Source organism: Megalobrama amblycephala, linkage group LG3 (assembly GCF_018812025.1).
Source record: "Megalobrama amblycephala isolate DHTTF-2021 linkage group LG3, ASM1881202v1, whole genome shotgun sequence".
Lineage (NCBI taxonomy): Eukaryota > Metazoa > Chordata > Actinopteri > Cypriniformes > Xenocyprididae > Megalobrama > Megalobrama amblycephala.
This window is the reverse complement of record NC_063046.1, coordinates 12398618-12417042: the sequence shown is the minus strand read 5'-3', so window position 1 is coordinate 12417042 and position 18425 is coordinate 12398618. Positions and strand designations below refer to the sequence as shown.

The 18425-nt window shown below is 37.1% G+C and overlaps 2 protein-coding genes across 2 annotated transcripts; one reads left to right on the top strand and one right to left on the bottom strand.

The window, feature by feature from the left end:
- Window positions 1-109: 109 nt before the first annotated feature.
- Window positions 110-8947, bottom strand: nelfa (negative elongation factor complex member A). Its single transcript, XM_048183916.1, has 11 exons — window positions 8710-8947; window positions 6609-6780; window positions 5826-5987; window positions 5596-5685; window positions 4356-4483; window positions 4077-4146; window positions 3865-3953; window positions 3662-3773; window positions 3190-3497; window positions 1054-1153; window positions 110-944 (listed from the first exon to the last, which is right to left on the bottom strand). The coding sequence occupies exons 1-11, from the start codon at window positions 8917-8919 to the stop codon at window positions 760-762; spliced, it is 1626 nt and encodes a 541-aa protein (XP_048039873.1). The 5' UTR covers window positions 8920-8947; the 3' UTR covers window positions 110-759.
- A 1919-nt stretch (window positions 8948-10866) lies between these two features.
- On the top strand, window positions 10867-15330 carry lg3h4orf48 (linkage group 3 C4orf48 homolog). The gene is made up of 4 exons (XM_048183914.1): window positions 10867-11026; window positions 11285-11423; window positions 13565-13653; window positions 14303-15330. The coding sequence occupies exons 2-4, from the start codon at window positions 11300-11302 to the stop codon at window positions 14372-14374; spliced, it is 285 nt and encodes a 94-aa protein (XP_048039871.1). The 5' UTR covers window positions 10867-11026; window positions 11285-11299; the 3' UTR covers window positions 14375-15330.
- The last annotated feature ends 3095 nt before the right edge of the window (window positions 15331-18425 follow it).

The window sequence follows — 18425 nt, the reverse complement described above, 5'->3', positions numbered from 1 at the left end:
ACATATATAAGTATAAAAATAACAACTAGAAAGCGGTAGGTTATTTCAGTTGTGGCTGACATAAACCAGTATCATTTACACCAAGGTTTCAGCAAATGACTCCATCAAATCTGGACACGTTTTCATTTATTTCCTCCTAAAAAAAGTTCTTAAAGTACTGAACAGAAAATAACCTGTTTTACACTGTTTATTGTTTTCATTTTTTTTTGTCCATCCAAGGAGGAACTTGAAAACATTTTTAAACATTCTCAGTGTGAAAACACAAACAGATTCTTTTGTTGTTTCACAGGTGGGACACTGTAATAGCATGTTTGTACCCTTTTAAGATCTCTTAATTATGTGTCAATCAAAGGTAGATTAAGAAACAAACTAACAAGCCCTGCTTCAATTTCGCCTCATTTCCCCTGACACTAAGAAATCTGAAATGGGCCTAAAAACGAGAGACGATACAAACATTAACAAAAAGATAAAGAAAACAGTTGTTTTGTAAGAGGGTCCCTGTCTTTGGCAACGCAGGAACAAAGATAGGACATGAGGTCAACCAAACAGGAAGTCCTTTGCAACTGTCTGAAACCAGCATCCAGAAATTCACTAGCGCATATTCCCAATACCTCAGAATTTGGCCCGTAAATATGTACATTCCAGCGCATGTACAGGATATTTGTTTTAAAGCACTCCTCAGGTGACGTCGAAGAGGGGTGTGTGAATGCATACATATGTGTCTATGTAAACGCGCTGTTTTTTTTAACCCAGTCCTCCTCAGGAGACATTGGTAATGGGTTTGTATTTCTTGAGGCGGGTCCATTGTCCAGTCGAGTAGTTCATCTCAAACACTGTGTCCACCAGCATGGTGGTGCTGCCGGTTCCGTCCGCTTTAGGCAGAACTTCTGTATGCTCACTCAGTTTGATCTGAATGATGTCACCCTGCTCTGGACAGGGGTTTTCTGTTGGGAGGATGCGACAGACGAACATTAGGTAGGTGATTTAGAACAAAGAGGAACAGTAAGACAGTCACTCGATTAACAGAAACGGATGAAAACAAATCCAGAATACCTCGTGATCCTGCCATGAAGCCCAGGATGAGGGCTTTTTCAGGCCGTGTAACTTTGTTTGCAGTCTTGAACATTTCCTGCGCAGCATACATCTGTTCTCTCTGTGGGGAACCGAACGATGCAAAATAAAAATTAAACTTCACAGACTGCACACTACCATTCAAAAGTTTGGGGTCAGTAAGGGTTTCCCCCTCCAAATGTCTCTTATTTTTTTATTTATTTATAAAGAATTTAATACTTTTATTCAGCAAGGATGATTTTTAAAAATTCATCTGCCCTCATAATTGAAAAAATGCCCTTGAGTCCATATAGTTAGCAACGCCCAACTTCCTATGATTCAATCAATTTATAAAAAAATTAAATCAAATCTCGAAATCAAACATTTTTCTCATTCCAGAAGATGTTTACTCTGATATACGCCACAATAAGGAAGATTGCAACTTCCGGTTCATGCCAACTTTAAGTAGCACAACCGTTTTCATCATTGATAATAATGTTTCTAGAGCAGAAAATCAGCATATTAGAATGATTTCTGAAGGATCATGTGACACTGAAGACTGGAGTACTGGTGCTGAAAAATAAACTTTGCCATAACAGGATTAAATGATATTTTTTAAATATCTTTAAATAGAAACCAGTAATTTTAAACAGTATTTAACAATATTACTGAATTTCTGTATTTTTGACCAAATAAATGCAGCACAAAATACTTTTAAACAATTAAACTTTAACAACATCGAGGGAGTTTGGATGGATGAATTTAGTAAGATTCTTTATAACTCCCAAACTAACAGCACTCCACACAGGCACACACAGTCAGGGCTTTTGCTGGAGGCAATGTGGAGCCTCAATGGCTAATCATTTTCATATTTTTTGGGCCTGTCCAAAAATACAACATTTTTGTCAAGAAGTAACAGAAGAGTTTGACTATTTATTCATTACATTATATCTAGGGAGAATACCAAAAATTGTTTTAGACAGGAATAAAGATACTGTATTTTTAGCAAGCAATAGGAAAGCCATAACTCATAAATATATTGTATAGAGAGACATTTATTTAGAAAAAAATGTAACAAGTGTTGGGCAAAATGTATTATGTACATACACCATTAAGGAAAGTGTGATATTGTATATGAAAGGGTTAGTTCACCCAAAAATGAAAATTCTGTCATTTATTACTCACCCTCATGCCGTTCCACACCTGTAAGACCTTCGTTAATCTTTGGAATGCAAATTAAGATATTTTAGTTGAAATCTGATGGCTCCGTGAGGCCTGCATAGGGAGTAATGACACTTCCTCTCTCAAGATCCATTAATGTACTAAAAACATATTTAAATCAGTTCATATGAGTACAGTGGTTCAATATTAATATAAAGTGACGAGAATATTTTTGGTGCGCCAAAAAAAAAAAAAAAAATGACTATATAGTGATGGCCGATTTCAAAACACTGCTTCAGGAAGCATCGAAGCACAAATGAATCAGTGTATCGAATCATGATTCAGATCGCGTGTCAAACTGCCAACGGCTGAAATCACGTGACTTTGGCGCTCTGAACAGCAGATTCAACACACTGATTAATTTATGCTTCGATGCTTCATGAAGCAGTGTTTTGAAATCGGCCACCACTTTATAAGTCATTATTTTGTTTTTTTGGTGCACCAAAAATATTCTCGTCGCTTTATAATATTAATATTGAACCACTGAACTCACATGAACTGATTTAAATATGTTTTTAATATATTTATGGATCTTGAGAGAGGAAATGTCATTGCTCCCTATGCAGGCCTCACGGAGCCATCGGATTTCAACTAAAATATCTTAATTTGTGTTCCGAAGATGAACGAAGGTCTTACGGGTGAGGAACGGCATGAGGGTGAGTAATAAATTACATTATTTTCATTTTTGGGTGAACTAACCCTTTAAGATGTTGGAAATGTACTGTGACTTGACATTGTGATACCCATGATGACCACTTGTTCCCTGTTTTCAAAAAAATACTAAAACTTCTAACAACATTACAATAATTATTTAAATCCTTCAAGTTTAATATAATAAAACTGTACCCTAGTAACATTAAAAGAAGAATAGTCCAGAAAAATATCATTATCGTATCCATGAACCAGAGAAGTTCTTACCGTAAGCGACAGGTTCTTTTTCGGTTGGGTCTGTGGGGGCGCTGGCGTGGGTGCAGGCTGGGCTGCAGTGGTGGGCGGCTGCGTGGGCATGTCAGGCTGTGCTGCTGTGGCGGCAGGAGGCGGGGCATTGTTGGTGGGCGTGCTGGTTGGCGTGGTGGGTGAAGTGGGGGCGGTGGGACTGGCAGTGCTGGCATTATACATGGGCGGCCGCTGTTTAAACTGGCCGGGTAGTGAAGCAGAAGCACTTGGGGCGGACGACTCCTCCGACTGCCGGTTTGTAGGTTCACGCCCTGAACCACCTGCATTCGCTGAATATTAACAAAAAGTGGCAAAAAAAAGGGCATTGAGAAGACTTTAAGCTCACATTTAGCTTAGTTTAGCTTGTTAATATCTGTTGTGTCTAAATCAATAGATTTTCTACTATAGCTAATTTCTTTGCATTCATCCCATCCTGATTCTGTCGATGGCTCACCTGGCTGTGTCTCTGAACTGGGAATATAAGACGAAGAAGGAACCATGCTGGGGGTTGCGGGAAGGTAACTGGTTGACGGAAGAGCACTCTCGTTGTTCAGCGCCCCAAGTTTCTGTCGTGAGGAAAGGAGAAATTGATTTTAGTTTTGTTCTGACCCACATTCAGGGAACTTATCACATAGATAATAAGATTTCCAAAACTACCTGTGTGGACACCAAGCCAGCTGCGTAGTCTGGTGTTGCGTTCTCCACAACCGCCTCTTCTTTGGCCACCTTCTCTCCAGCTTCTGTGTCTAAATAAGACCAGAAAAACAATATAACTAACAGTGGACAGCACAAAGGGGCTTAGGCTAGTCTATGAGTGGTCCATTCACAGGGGCATAGAGTATGCCACTCAATTTACTTCTTGAACTTACCCAAAGTCTTTCTTCTCCTCTTAGCTTCTCTGCCAGCTCCTACCATATCCAACTCAGATATATCCAACAACTGCAAGAAAACACACAATCACATAACCTGACAATATAGAGCATATACAGAGAGGACATCCATACTAACAAGGGAAAATTCAGTTCATGATTCAGAAATCCAGGTGTCACCTGCAAAGTTTGCTTTTAAGCATTTAATAAAGAGTAAAACCTACTAGATATACCGATGTTATGCAGTGACTTCTTAACTAGTCATTGCTAGACAGTTACCTTGACCCCCCTTTCTTTGCGCAGGGGTGTGCGGGCAGGGGCAATAGGGGTTCTGTTACTGGGAGGGCTGAACATGCTTGGGGTGGTAGGGCTCCGGAATGGTGCTTTGGGAATGCCCTTCAGCGGAGCTGAGAAAAGAAAAAAGACAAGCATTAATTATCATTATCATTCTTTTGTGTTGTTTTAAGATTTTGTAATGTTTTTTTAAAAGGTGAAAATCTGAATTTTGTGAAATATTATTACAATTTAAAATAACTTTTGTATTTTAATACATTTCAAAATTTAATTAATTCCTGTGATGGTGAATTTTCAGCATCATTACTACAGTCTTCAGTGTCACATGATCCTTCAGAAATCATTCTAATACACTGATTAAGAAATATTTCCTATTATCGTGTATATGTATATATTTATATATGTATGTATAATATGTATGTACAATGTATATATTTAATATTTTTGTGGAAACCGTGATACATTTTTATCAAGATTCTCAGCATTTGTTTGAAATAGAAATCTTGGTAACACTTTACAATAAGGGCTCATTTATTAACATTAATTAATGCATTAACTAACATAAGCGAACAATGAGCAATAATAGCATTTATTAATCTTTGTTAAATGTTAGTTAATTAAAAAACTGCATGTTCATGTTAGTTCACAGTGCATTAACTAATGTTAACAGATACAACTTTTGTTCTTAATAATGTTAGGTTAACCCTAACCCTAGTAAATGCAGAAATTAATAAATGCTGTAGAAGTATTGAGCATTCTTAGTTCATCTAAACTAATGTTAACAAATGAAACCTTTTGATCAATGTAATGCATTCTTGCTGAATAAATGTTTCTTTCAAAAAAAAAAAAAAAAATTTATGAATGACCCCTAACTTTTGAACAGTGTAAAACACTTCATCCACATTTAAAAAAAATATTACTTTTATCCAACCAGTTCCAAGACATTTTAGCTGATGAATGAAGTCAGTTCTCCTTAAGTTGATCATTTTAACTATGGACATGCTCCACTAATGTTTTACAAAAGATTTGACACACTTTGAACAGTGCATTGTTGTATCATATCAAATCCAAGCGTTGATATGATTGTCATGACAGTAATACATTTTTACCATCCAAATATGTTTGTGAGTCACTGTGTGTGTGTGTGTGTGTGTGTGTGTGTGTGTGTGTGTGTGTGTGTGTGTGTGTGTGTGTGCGTATATATATATACATATAAAAATCTTACTTGTTGTGTCAATCTTCTTTACTAGACCTCTTCCTTTTGAGTGGAATGGCACTCCTGCTGTTTTCTTTAACTGCTGGGCAGTCTCTGTGGCTTTAGAACAAATAAAATGGACAATAAAAATGACAGTCATCACACAAACATATGGTTAAACTCTTATTTTTAAATGACTTTAATGAATCCATACTGACAACATAGTTTTCCTGCCACCAAAAATTCATAAACACACTTACATTTCTGAAGCAGCTCAGCTCTGAGCGTAGCACTCTTGGGTTTCCTCTTGAGCTGGAAGTGCTTGATGGGTGGAGTGAGTGGCCCCACCAGCGTAGTCAAAGCACTCTTGTTCAGATACTGACACTCCAGAGGCAACATGGACGACGCTTCACATTCATTTACTGGGCAGAGGTGCAAACATCAACAGTAAGTCTCAGCAGATGTTTTCTTACCAAATTGCATACTTACCACATGCACTTGAAAGTAACAGGTAAGTGAGAATACTCATCACAAACTAAGAACCCCAACAAACAATCCCAGACAACCACGATAACTGTCACTGTTACTTGAATATAGAGTAATAGAGATGGTCAATGATCGATCATGAAAATAATTTTTTTAAACGTAGTTTAAATATTAATTCTATTAAAATTATTATTGGTTATAGAGGCATTTTGGGTAGCACTTCTTGGGTAGCAGTCAGTTTGCAGTCACAGAGATTTTTAATGCAAGGCAATAATATAGCACTCAAAACCTAATTTTTAACTAGACACACCGTTTTTAAAATGAGACAGTCTGTCAGACACACAAGTACGAAGACCAACAATGAGCTGTCAAACTGACCAACTGAAATATACACTCCTAATATGTAGTCAAAAGTAGTCAAGGATGGAGAAACAAGCAAGAACAAAACCCTTAATTGTGAAGGGATGGAGGAGCTTAGCAAAAACAAGAGACAAATATGAAACTGGAAATTATTTACGACCCTCTCCTAACACTCCAATCATTGATGTCAGACTGACCTTTCTCACGCAGCTCTCCAAGTATGTCCTGTACATTTGGGTTCTGCTCCTCCAGGTCCAGGTTTAGCGAGCCGGTCTCTGGAAATGATTTCAGGATATCAGCCACCATTAACACCCACGGCTCGGAGTCCACTGTGGCCAACTGAATGATCTCTGACAGAGCTTCCTTCATCTGGAATATGAGTGATAAATCAAGACAAAGAGAGAATAAAAGATTTATTTAACTCAGTTTGTCAAATGAATCTGCTACTATTGCACTGTGGTTTGCTTCATATTCTAAATAGATCATTCCACCATTGCTTACATTATTGCTACTGTAGATTTCCTTCCTGTTTAGTGCAAAACACACAAGAATAATGACAGGAATTCAGGCTAATTTAGTGAAACAATTAACTACAATACTGATGAAACACACTTGACGAACTACTATTTTTACTATTAAAGGTGCAATATGTAATATTTTCTGTCCGCTAGAGGCCTATTCAAAACAAAAGCGTAGCTTGATGACGTCAAGTTTGAGAGCGGAATCTTGGGACATGTGGTCTTCACCTCAATGGCTGGTGCAAACAAATAGGGATAGGACTCGGGAAGAAATAATGTTCATGGATGCGATTATTAATGTTACTGTAGTGTGAAGCAGAGCAGGACCGAGTGTTGTTGGAGCTGAACGAGGCCACTGGAGCGACTGCGCAACACACGCCTCACGAGCAGTGGGACTTTTATTATGACACAGTTGCCGGCGCCGCTTCCGCTTTTCCAGTCATGAGTATGAGGTAACACAGCTCTGTTTATCATATTAGATACATTTGAGTGTGTTGAAAATGACGTTATCACGTTACTCTGTGCGTTCACTCTGATTATGCTATGTTAGCTACTTGACAAAATAGAGTTTTTCTCTGAGGCATGGTAAAGCGTGATACTCGCAAAAAAAAAAAAAAAAAAAAAAAAATCAAGAAAATTCGATTTAAACAATAAGACTAAACGTGTTGAGCTATATAACAATAATTAGTTTTCTGTCTATAAATATATCAAAACAGCTGTTCCCTTTGACTATTAAAACATGTAAATATTAAAGCGTCTTTGGCGTTTCCATGGTTTCTACAAAATAAAACCGGAAACCGAGGGTAACGCGGGTATGACACAATTGACAGGCGACTCCTCACACGTCCCGGAGCCTTGGTTATAATTGCAATTTTCTCACGATTTACAAATAGTTGGAAACATTTGGGATATTGTAAGTACTCAAGTGAACAAAATATATAACACTGACTTTTTTTTTGATATTTTACTGCAAAATTATTACATATTACACATATTATATTTAGTACAACACTAAAATGGAAGTATGCTTTTTAAATGTGTCAATAAAACATATATTATTTTCAAGTTTTCTAAGCTGCATATGATTTCAGACTTTATACATTTAGTTTAATAATAAACCACTTGCATGTTATTTTGTTAAAATGACAGCAAGCGGTATGTAAATGAATGCTCGACCGTGTTTTTGAGTGAGTACAGAGACTTTCACTCACACACAAAATACCATGGTAATCAAAGTTCCCGCCAAAATATGTTACTAGTGTATTTTTATGACAGTATAGATTGTGGTTATCATCAAGTTGCCACTGGTTTACTTTACAGTACTGCCAGTGACTGAACTAACTATGGTATTTTGTCGAAAACTATGGATAACAAAGCAAATTTTAAAAGGGGGCGTTTTACTCGTCCAAACATAGAAATAAACTGCATCCTAATAACATGCCAGCAGCAGTCCCAAAGTTGTCTGCATGTTTACATACAGGAGGCTAGCAAGTTAGCTCAAGCCCAGAGGCTGAAGACAGAGAGCAGCCGGAGCTGAGCTCTGCTGGAGACTGACATGATCCAGACAGCAGCTGGAGGGTCTCATGGTGGAAGCCATGTTATTACACATGCAACACATACGTGTCAGCAACTCATGACACAATTACTACTAATAAACAACATGCCACTCCAATAAAGCACGCTACACTCGGAAGTTACGACAGTTTGTGTGTGTGTGTGTGTGTGTGTGTGTGTGCAGCAGCAGCAGCAGCAGCAGGAGGAGTGAGTCCTGCAGTCTCACCTCATCCACGGTCCTGCGCGGGAGGTGCAGCATCCCCAGCAAGAGTTTGAGCTTCACCGGAGGCGACAAACTGGAGAAACACAGCCGTATGTTGTCGATGACCGAGACCGTGAGTAGGGAAGCGATGCTCGAAGGTGTCCACAGCTCGTCTGTCGATCCAAGTTTGTTGTGGAGCCACAGGCCGGTGTCGCTCTCCCTCATCGACGCCATCTTGGAAAAAGACGAATAATGAGATCGGGCATTTTAACAGGCTACCTAAGAAAACACACACACGAGCGCACTAGGACCCGTGTGATCACAACCAGGACAAAACTTTTACAAACATTCAAAGTATTCGGTTTATATTTGATTTAATTATTATAATTGGCCGTTATTATATTCATAAAGTCAAATTTGGAAGAATTTAAAATAGATATTAAAATATATTTAGAGACAATATCCAAAAGCAAAAACTTGAAAGCAATAAAAACTATACAATTTTTTCATGTAAAATGCCTTTTTTCTCTTTTTTTCTTTCTCTTCCTCTGTTGTCTTCTCTCTTGTTTTTTGTATTACCTCTGACATGTACTCTTGTTTGAAAACCATGTTTTTTTTCTTATTAATATTCAATTAAAAAATATATATTTTTTTTACAAGTATTTATCAGTATGTTATCTGAGTTATTAGTGATTTATGCAACAGTGTTAATTTATCTCTTTGTTTTTATTTTTTTATGTTTTTGATTTGGCGCTGTGCTATTTGGCAATTATCACCTGGCATATGTTTTGTTTACAACCCGCGTTTTATATACAGCTGCTGATTAATAATAATACTACATGTTATCAATGCTAATTTGTGTGAATTTAATTCTGAAAATATTTTTTCATCTTTGCTGAACAAAGATTTGCACTTTCAATTGAACTTTATATAAGTATGCAAACAAAAATGAATGAAAAGTGAAAAGTTAGGCAATAAATATTAAAATCTGATTATTGGGAATACAGGCATAAAATATAAAGCTCACCAAAGAGTCTCAAGAGTAATATTGTCAGCAAAACCTGTTTTTTTATTAGTGAACATGCATTTATGAATGTGAAATCTAGCCTATCTATCTATCTATCTAGTAAGGTTGGAACCCATGTGACCAGCAGTAGCCAATCAGAGAGAAAAACGTTGTCTGGGCCAAAGAGTATAGAACCAAAGAGGCGACACTCTGATACTTTTTGTGTAACAGCCACTAGATGGCGCTCCGGTAGCGCGGCCGCCTTTATGGGGTGAAAACACTAACTGGACCATAGAATCCTTCACATCTTACGCACCCAAAATCGGTGAATTTCACTGCCAAATCAGAAGCGCAAAAGAACAGTTTTTTAAATTAAGTCACAAGTAAATTGTATGGCTCCTACAGTAAATGTTATGTTGTCTTATATACGTTTTATTTTAAAAGTTGTGGAATCCAAACATTCATCCATCTGATGTAACGTAGTTAGCCTATTTATTAAGTATTTCCATTTTATCCAACTTTACACATTTATTAATAGTAAATTAATAATTAATAAATTTAAGATCATCATGTTTGCAGCGAACAATATATTTTAGACCCAGTGGAGTGATAGTAATAGTATATCACTATGTCTGATTTAAAAATAGGCTATACTGTAGCTACGTTTTAATGGATCACGCTACAAACATAACGATCTTATAATTCCCACTTTTGGACACTTTTGCTTTAACGGACATTAGACAACACTGCAAAATCAAGCTGTTATATTCATATATTTATTGTCCAACATTCACAATTTTTCTGATGCATGTCCTTAATTACATATGTTGGTAATAATTCAGTGTTTAAGCCTTTTAAAGAATTTTAACCCAAACTGACAGGGTTTCTAGAGAGCGAACAGGTTTTGTGAAAAAAGTGGAAGACTTAAACACAAAGTGTGTAAAATAAACTGTTAAAAGGATTTGATGATCACTGTGATAGTATTTTATTCTGTGTTGTCATCATTCAGGTTGGATTTCAGCTTTAATATATGTTTTTCTTTTTAACAAAGCAGCTGATATATTGCCATAGAAACTAGTGGACTGCCGACTCACTCCAAAATGGCGGAACCGCAGGGCTGCTGCTGGGCGCCGGTGTTGCAATGGAACTTTCTACTGAGTGTCGCTTCTTGTTAGTGTATATTCTTTGTCTGGGCATTAAAGATGTTTTGGACTTCATCCTACGGTGCTCCGTAAAGGACAACAGACCCCAAAAAACGCAACTGACGCTCCGCAACGACACTGCGTCCTGAATAGGAGGGCGGTGGTTTGATTAACGGTACTACAGACACTACAGGTAATACAAATTAGCTCTGCTTTTATTAGCTTTACTAATGCGCCTTACAGGAGTGGGACTGGTGATCGTATTTGTAAATTACCATATTTTACCTTTATAAAGACAAAGCTGAAATAAAGCAAAATATGATGCTCGACAGTCTTTTTTTCGCTTTGTTGTTCTGTATTTTGTAAGGCATTTCTCATTTGTTAGTTGATTTTTATCAAAAAATGTAAATATTAAGATGATTTTGTCTGTGTGTGTGTTGTGATCTGGCAGGTATTGTGTGCGGTGATGCTGCGCGACAGTATGAGGCCAGGCGGAGCACTAGCGACAGTGATGCTGCTGGTACTGATCCAGCTCCTCGGTTTCACACCGATTCACGCCGAGGAATCAGGGACGGTCATCCCCGCTGAGAGTAAGACTGTGCTTTTATAGATGTGTGGCGAACAAGCAATTTATCATTTCATGTCATATGGGGTTTACTGAGCAGGGTTATTTTAGTAATATTTATATACTGTTATAGTTTTGATTCATATTTTGGGTTAACTATTACTTTTTTATTTGCATTTTTCATTTTCATTTTTAAAAATAAAATAAAAAGCATTTTTAAAGGTATTTTTGTTTCAGCTTTATTTCAAATAGCAACAATAGTGGTAATACTTTATATAGAGGCCTTAACTACTATGTACTTACATTTAAATTAATCATTTGATACAATGCACTTATGAGTACAATTTAAAAACGTACATATTTTAAAAAATACCTGCATGTGATTACATCTGTAATTAATTTCTGTAATTACATTTATAATTACACTGTTGACCCATTCCTTACATCTTAAAAGTGCCCTAGAATCAAAAATTGAATTTATCTTGGCATAGTTGAATAACAAGAGTTCAGTACATGGAAATGACATACAGTGAGTTACAAACTCCATTGTTTCCTCCTTCTTATATAAATCTCACTTTTTCAAAAGACCTCCGGAAAACAGGTGAACTGAACTGTTACGTAACAGTCGGGATCATTAACATGTACGCCCCCAATATTTGCATATGCCAGCTCATGTTCAAGGCATTAGACAACGGCAGCCAGTATTAACGTCTGGATCTGTGCACAGCTGAATCATCAGACTAGGTAAGCAAGCAAGAACAATAGCGAAAAATGGCAGATGGAGCAATAATAACTGACATGATCCATGATTACATGATATTTTTAGTGATATTTGTAAATTGTCTTCCTAAATGTTTCGTTAGCATGTTGCTAATGTACTGTTAAATGTATTTAAAGTTACCATCATTTATTACTGTATTCATGGAGACAAGAGCCGTCGCTATTTTCATTTTTAAACACTTGCAATCTGTATAATTCATAAACAACTTCATTCTTTGTAAATCTCTCCAACAGTGTAGCATTAGCCCGTTAGCCACAGAGCACTATCAAACTCATTCAGAATCAAATGTAAACATCCAAATAAATACTATACTCACAGGAATCGATGCATGCATGCATGACAAACATATTGTAAAGATCCATTTGAGGGTTATATTAGCTGTGTGAACTTTGTTTATGCACTGTTTTATAGTCGAGAGCTCAGGAGGGAAGGGAGCGAGAGATTTAAAGGGGCCGCAGCCTGAATCGGTGCATAGTTAATGATGCCCCAAAATAGGCAGTTAAAAAAATCAATAAAAAAAATCTATGGGGTATTTTATGCTGAAACTTCACAGACACATTCAGGGGACACCTTAGACTTATATTACATCTTTTGAAAAGACGTTCTACAGCACCTTTAACCCACCCTTAAAGGTTTAGTTCACCCAAAAATGAAAATAATGTAATTACTCACCCTCATGTCGTTCTAAAACCGTAAGGCCTTCGTTCATCTTCGCAAATTAAGATATTTTTGATTAAATCTGATGGCTCAGTGAGGCCTTCATAGACAGCAATTCCTCTCTCAAGATCCATTAATGTACTAAAAACATATTTAAATCAGTTCATGCGAGTTCATTAGTTCTACATTAATATTAAAAAACGACGAGAATATTTTTGTGCGCCAAAAAAACGAAAATAACAACTTTTTAACAATATCTTGTGATGGCCGATTTTCAAAACACTGCTTCAGAGCTTTACGAATCGAATCAGTGATTCAGAGCGCCAAAGTCACGTGATTTCAGCAGTTTAGCCGTTTGATAGGAGATCCGAGTCACTGATTCGATTCGTAAAGCTCTGAAGCAGTGTTTTGAAATCAGCCCATCACTATATTGTTGAAAAGTCATTATTTTGGATTTTTGGTGCACAAAAAGTATTCTCGTCGCTTTATAATATTAATATCGAACCACTGTACTCACATGAACTGATTTAAATATGTTTTTAGTACCTTAATTACAACACAATAAATACACTGTACATATTTTTCGATGTAAGTACATAGTTAAGGCCACCTAATATTAAGTGAGATCAAAATAGTTAAAAATGAAAAGTTTTAGTTTTATTTAATGATAATCCTGATATGCTGTTCAATGTGAAATCATTACCTACTGCACAATTTTGTTTCAATAGGCCGGCCATGTGTTGATTGTCATGCCTTCGAGTTCATGCAGAGAGCTTTGCAAGACCTGAAGAAAACAGCTTTCAACTTAGACTCACGGGTAAGATCACATTGGGAATCATTTGAGACATAAAACCACTGAATGCAGTCTTTTTCAGACCAAGTGTTGTTATTAGCCCTTATTATACATTTATTGTGGATGTTTTAATGTAGGAGAGAAAATAAAACATTTAGTTGCACTTTACCTTCTCAACTTTAGCTTTTACATTTTCATTTAAATACAAAAATTAGTTTGAGAGCAAACAATAGACCCTCTTCAGTATAGGGACACAGACACCCTGTTGAAAATTTAAAGTCACCATGAAATCAAAACTGACAATTGTTATTTATTTAATGCAATGTTGCAGTATTCATTATACATTATTTATCTATGCACATAATTAATCAGTATAACTTCCCCTCCCACATCTCTTCCCTGATGACGTGTTTACTGGCACAAGAGTTGTCAGTAACAAACCAAAATGATCCAATCAATTATCCTAGATTATTTTTTTTTTTTCTTGTTTGAGAAGCTATTTCACTATGGATATGCATCACAATAGCAAAGAAATTACTATTGCAACTTCTGTAATTCCTGTAAATTTAGCAATTATGAAATCAAGCTATGTCAATGAAGCATCTTTCAGGAATTTTGGAGACAGGCACATTGGGGTTTCACTTTTGCTTTGTTATATCTCATGTGTTTTCAGACGGAGAATTTGGTGCTGAGGGCTGAGAGGAGGGCACTGTGCGACTGCATGCCGGCCAGCAGCCTGCGCTAAAAAGCTACTTGTAAACACTGCACTCAGATATAGAAATCATTATATACCTAAGGATACTACCTGCTCTCATCAGAATACACACTCTTTTATTCTCTGTCAAACATGTTTCCTGTCACGTGTCACATGAAACATTTTTTATCTTTTATCGTAGTATGTGCATAGAGCAGAGGTGTCCAATCCTGCTCCTGGAGGGCCGCTGTCCTGCAGAGTTTAGCTCCAACCCCAATTAACCCCACCTGAACCAGATAATCAAGGTTTTTAGGCATACAGGAAACTTTCAGGCAAATGTGTTGTGGTAAATTGGAGCTGGACAGTGGCCCTCCAGGACCGAGTTTGGACACCCCTGGCATAGAGTATCATAAATACACATTCCTGACTAAAGAAGTCAACACGACATTCCACAGTTTAAACGTCAGTTATGAGAGGCACATATCAGAGCAGCAGCTAATACATTTAATTTGACATAAGTGTGTATAAAGACAGGGGTAAGTGTTTCTTGTCCGGGCACAATGCACTGCAAAATATTCTGCAAACATAAAACACAATACTTATTATAATTATTTGCACAGTAGACTATATGTTTTTTTTTTCCAAATGTTAAATGGCTCTTTATATTTGTGTTCTAGCAATATCTGATTAAGTCACAATAGTTAAGCAGATATTATTTTAGATGAATTAAATATCAGAAGCAGAAGTGAAATGTAGATCTTCAGGAGTTGTCTTAGAGAGTGTGCTGTAAGATTATTAGATGATAGATATATGACTAGAAAAGAATTTGCATGTAAAGTGATAGTCTAGAATTTTATATGAGGATTTATGAAGATGGAGCTTCAAGGGAAGGTTTCTATAGAGATTACTTTGGTACTAATATGTATGTTCACATCTGTAACAATGTCTTTTTGTGTGTAGAAAAAGTGCATTAAAACATATGACGTCATATTTCACATTGTAAATTATATGTTGCAAGTCCATCTTTGACTTTTTATCCCCCCACCCCCCAAAAAAGGTGTCAATGCTCATAAAACTTTGATTATGTGATCTCTCTTTCAGATTAGCTGAAATCAGCAGCTGCACTAAATTATCTGAGGTTTTTTTTTTAATCGAAATCCCCCCTTACCAGCAAAAACTCGAGCTGTTTGCAGCACTCCTGCCTCACACACTCTCGCTTGTAACGCATTGAATAACCAGATGGGGGCGCAAGGATATAAAGGTTCATTATAACTGTCGCAGCAATGCAGCACTTCCCATTGGGGTGTGAAAACAGAAAACACAGCTCTGCAGCGCAAGCAAGTTAAGGAAAAAATACACATAACATCAGTAAACAGGGGAATTCAGAGAATGCCTCGGCCTCCGCTGTTACAGTGTAAAACTGCAGTGTGAAGCCATCCAAACTACTGAGAGAAAAAAAAAAAAAAAAAAACAACCTTTTCCTGATGAAACCACATTCTTCGTTTGAATCAACTGATAACTGGTTTAGTTTAGTTAAAGGAGGGTAAAAAAGGAAACTTTTGGTTTAAAAGGTAATGGTTGATGTGCAGAAAAAAGTTTCTCAAGTGAAAACTACAAAAAAAAAAAAAAAAAACATGCAAAACTTGTAGCCTACAGTCACCTGCAATGAATCAATGCACGTTTCAAAAAATTGAAAAACAATTGGCACTTTTGGGAAGATATAGGAAAACAGAATATTTGTCACTAAATTTAAACGTGTTTTTAAGTCTAATAATAATAAAATAACACAGATTCTGTGTTTTACTTAAAGGCAGGGTAGGCAATTTGTTCCAGAAACATTTTGTGTTACGCTGGTTGAAAGACTCTTCATTCACTTCACTTCATTTGCACTCTTCGTTCCTGATAGCAAAGTGGTCTAAATGTATTTATATCGTCTTTGGGAGGCGTAGGACCATAAAATGTTCGTTCAATCTTTGCATTCGGTCCGAATGCAGCAATGGTATGATGTCCAACCTGTAAACGTCTGTATTTTCATACCTTCGTGCACCCTGCTTGGGCAGATATCACATGGCATCAGTGCGTTTCATGCTATGCAGAGTTAGGTCTGGTTCACCCAGAACGTGTTTTTGCTTTGAAAACTGCGACATGGGCAGTGGAGTGGGGAAAAACCGTAAGGTCTCGAGATGAGTTGGACTTACTTAACTTATTTGAGTAGCGCAGTGGAATGGAAAAACACGTTGTGTTAACGGCCCCTAGACAGATGTCAGTCATCGAGCACCACAACCTAAACAGCAGCCACCTTTTACAGTTCCTCCTGAACTAAAACAAAGAGCTTATGCTGCATTCACACCGTAACTACTATAATTTGAAAGAGATGGAAACCCGTGACATTATACTTGGAGTGGTTTATTGGCAACACTATCAATGCTGAAATAAATCTGCAGCAGTCAGGTGGTGCAGGTCAGTGCCTTTAAGTTGTTTATGTTCCTTATTATTACAATGTTATGTGCTTTGAGACATGAGGTAGCTTAATGCCATCTCTAGCCTCTCCGAAAACTGCCTACCCTACCTTTAAAACACTGATGAGACAAAAAAATGTAATTAAAGATCAAACACTGGACATTATCCATTGATCAATCAGGTCAAAATGTTGTAGCTTTTATTATGATGGATGAGGAAGGCAGAAGCTGGAGTTGGTGCAGAATTATCGTTAAACATTAGCTTCACTCATGATGTCCTGCAAATAAGTGAAAATAGTCAGTCCCAAACAAACAACTAGAGTTCAAAATGTGCATCTAAAGTAAAAATAAATGGCAATACTTATCTCGGACCAGCCACAAGGGCCTTGGAGGTTGTTGTACCCATGTAGTAAGGGGCTCATGAATACTTAAAGTTCATAATCCATTAATTATGCATTCATATTTTTGCAGAAGTCTCAAATGAATTACTCATTAGGAGGCTGAACTATGAATAGGACTGAGTATGGCCATTTCTGATAATAAAATATTCACTTTCCCCATTCTAGGCAAGAAAGAGAGAAAGTGAGAAAGATACTAACGCACCATTCTGGTGTAGAGTTTCTGAGCAGGGGGTCTGCAGAGAAAACGATAGATTGTGTCTGCAGAAAAAAAAAAGACCGCCCCATTACACACACTGTAAATGTGTGTGTGTGGTACTTAATTGATGATCCGCTACGAGGTGACGCCCTGTTGCATTATGCATCTGCTGACACCTCCACATCTCCTGCTGATTTCGAAAAAATACAAACAGAGTTGCTGTCTGTTTTTTCGAGGAGAGCAAACCTCCAGCCTCCCTCCCAGACTCGTCTGTCTGTCTGTCTCCTACAGGATGGAGAATCCGGTTTGTTCCTGTTTCGCTCTCCTCCTCCTGCCCCCCCTCTTAAACACACACTCTCTCTCTAATTCTCCTCGTCTCCCTCTCTCTGACCCCGTGTCCTGATGCTGACAGTAGTGTCTGGGTGGTTGATGCCCCTGGCAGTAGGCATGAGTCCCAGAGGAAAGTGGACACAGTGTGCGGATGGTGGGCATCCTGGGACACACCCACATGCAGATGGATTATTTTTAGAATCAGAAAATCCTGGAACAAAACACAGACACACAGTGATACTGATTACAATGGAATTCATGCACTCAGAATAAATAAATAAATAATAACTCTAGTTTTGATCATCACATTAACATATAACAGGAAGAATGGAATTAAAGAAATAATGAACCTCTAAGGGTTTTCAAACTTCTTGATGCTATGGATTTTGCAAGGACCCCCTTCCTAAAATATAAAGGAAGCTACATATTTTCATGCAGTTTCATACTGTGAAAAATGTAAATATTATAGACGTGTAAAATATTTGTTTCTGGAATGATTAGTTCTATTAAGCCTCTTTTTCTACCAACCATTTCTTTAGACATAAAACTATGGCTGTCAATAGAACAAAATAATGATTTACCTCATGATTTCATTATTATGACTATTATTTAGAAAGCAGAATGAAATTCTGTAAATGTGTATTATTATATTTTTACACAATTTTTCTTGTAACTTTTTTGCAGAACGTCTAGCACTTCTTTGCGCCCCCTTGGGG

Excerpts from the sequence above, each read along its gene's own strand:
- nelfa (XM_048183916.1), bottom strand. The coding sequence starts at position 8,919 with ATGGCGTCGATGAGGGAGAGCGACACCGGCCTGTGGCTCCACAACAAA. Across the intron at positions 6,781-8,709 it reads CGCGCAGGACCGTGGATGAG|ATGAAGGAAGCTCTGTCAGA; the intron begins GTGAGACTGCAG and ends CTCATATTCCAG. Across the intron at positions 1,154-3,189 it reads AAAAGAACCTGTCGCTTACG|AGAGAACAGATGTATGCTGC; the intron begins GTAAGAACTTCT and ends GGTTCCCCACAG.
- lg3h4orf48 (XM_048183914.1), top strand. The coding sequence starts at position 11,300 with ATGCTGCGCGACAGTATGAGGCCAGGCGGAGCACTAGCGACAGTGATG. Across the intron at positions 11,424-13,564 it reads GACGGTCATCCCCGCTGAGA|GCCGGCCATGTGTTGATTGT; the intron begins GTAAGACTGTGC and ends TTGTTTCAATAG. Across the intron at positions 13,654-14,302 it reads CTTTCAACTTAGACTCACGG|ACGGAGAATTTGGTGCTGAG; the intron begins GTAAGATCACAT and ends ATGTGTTTTCAG.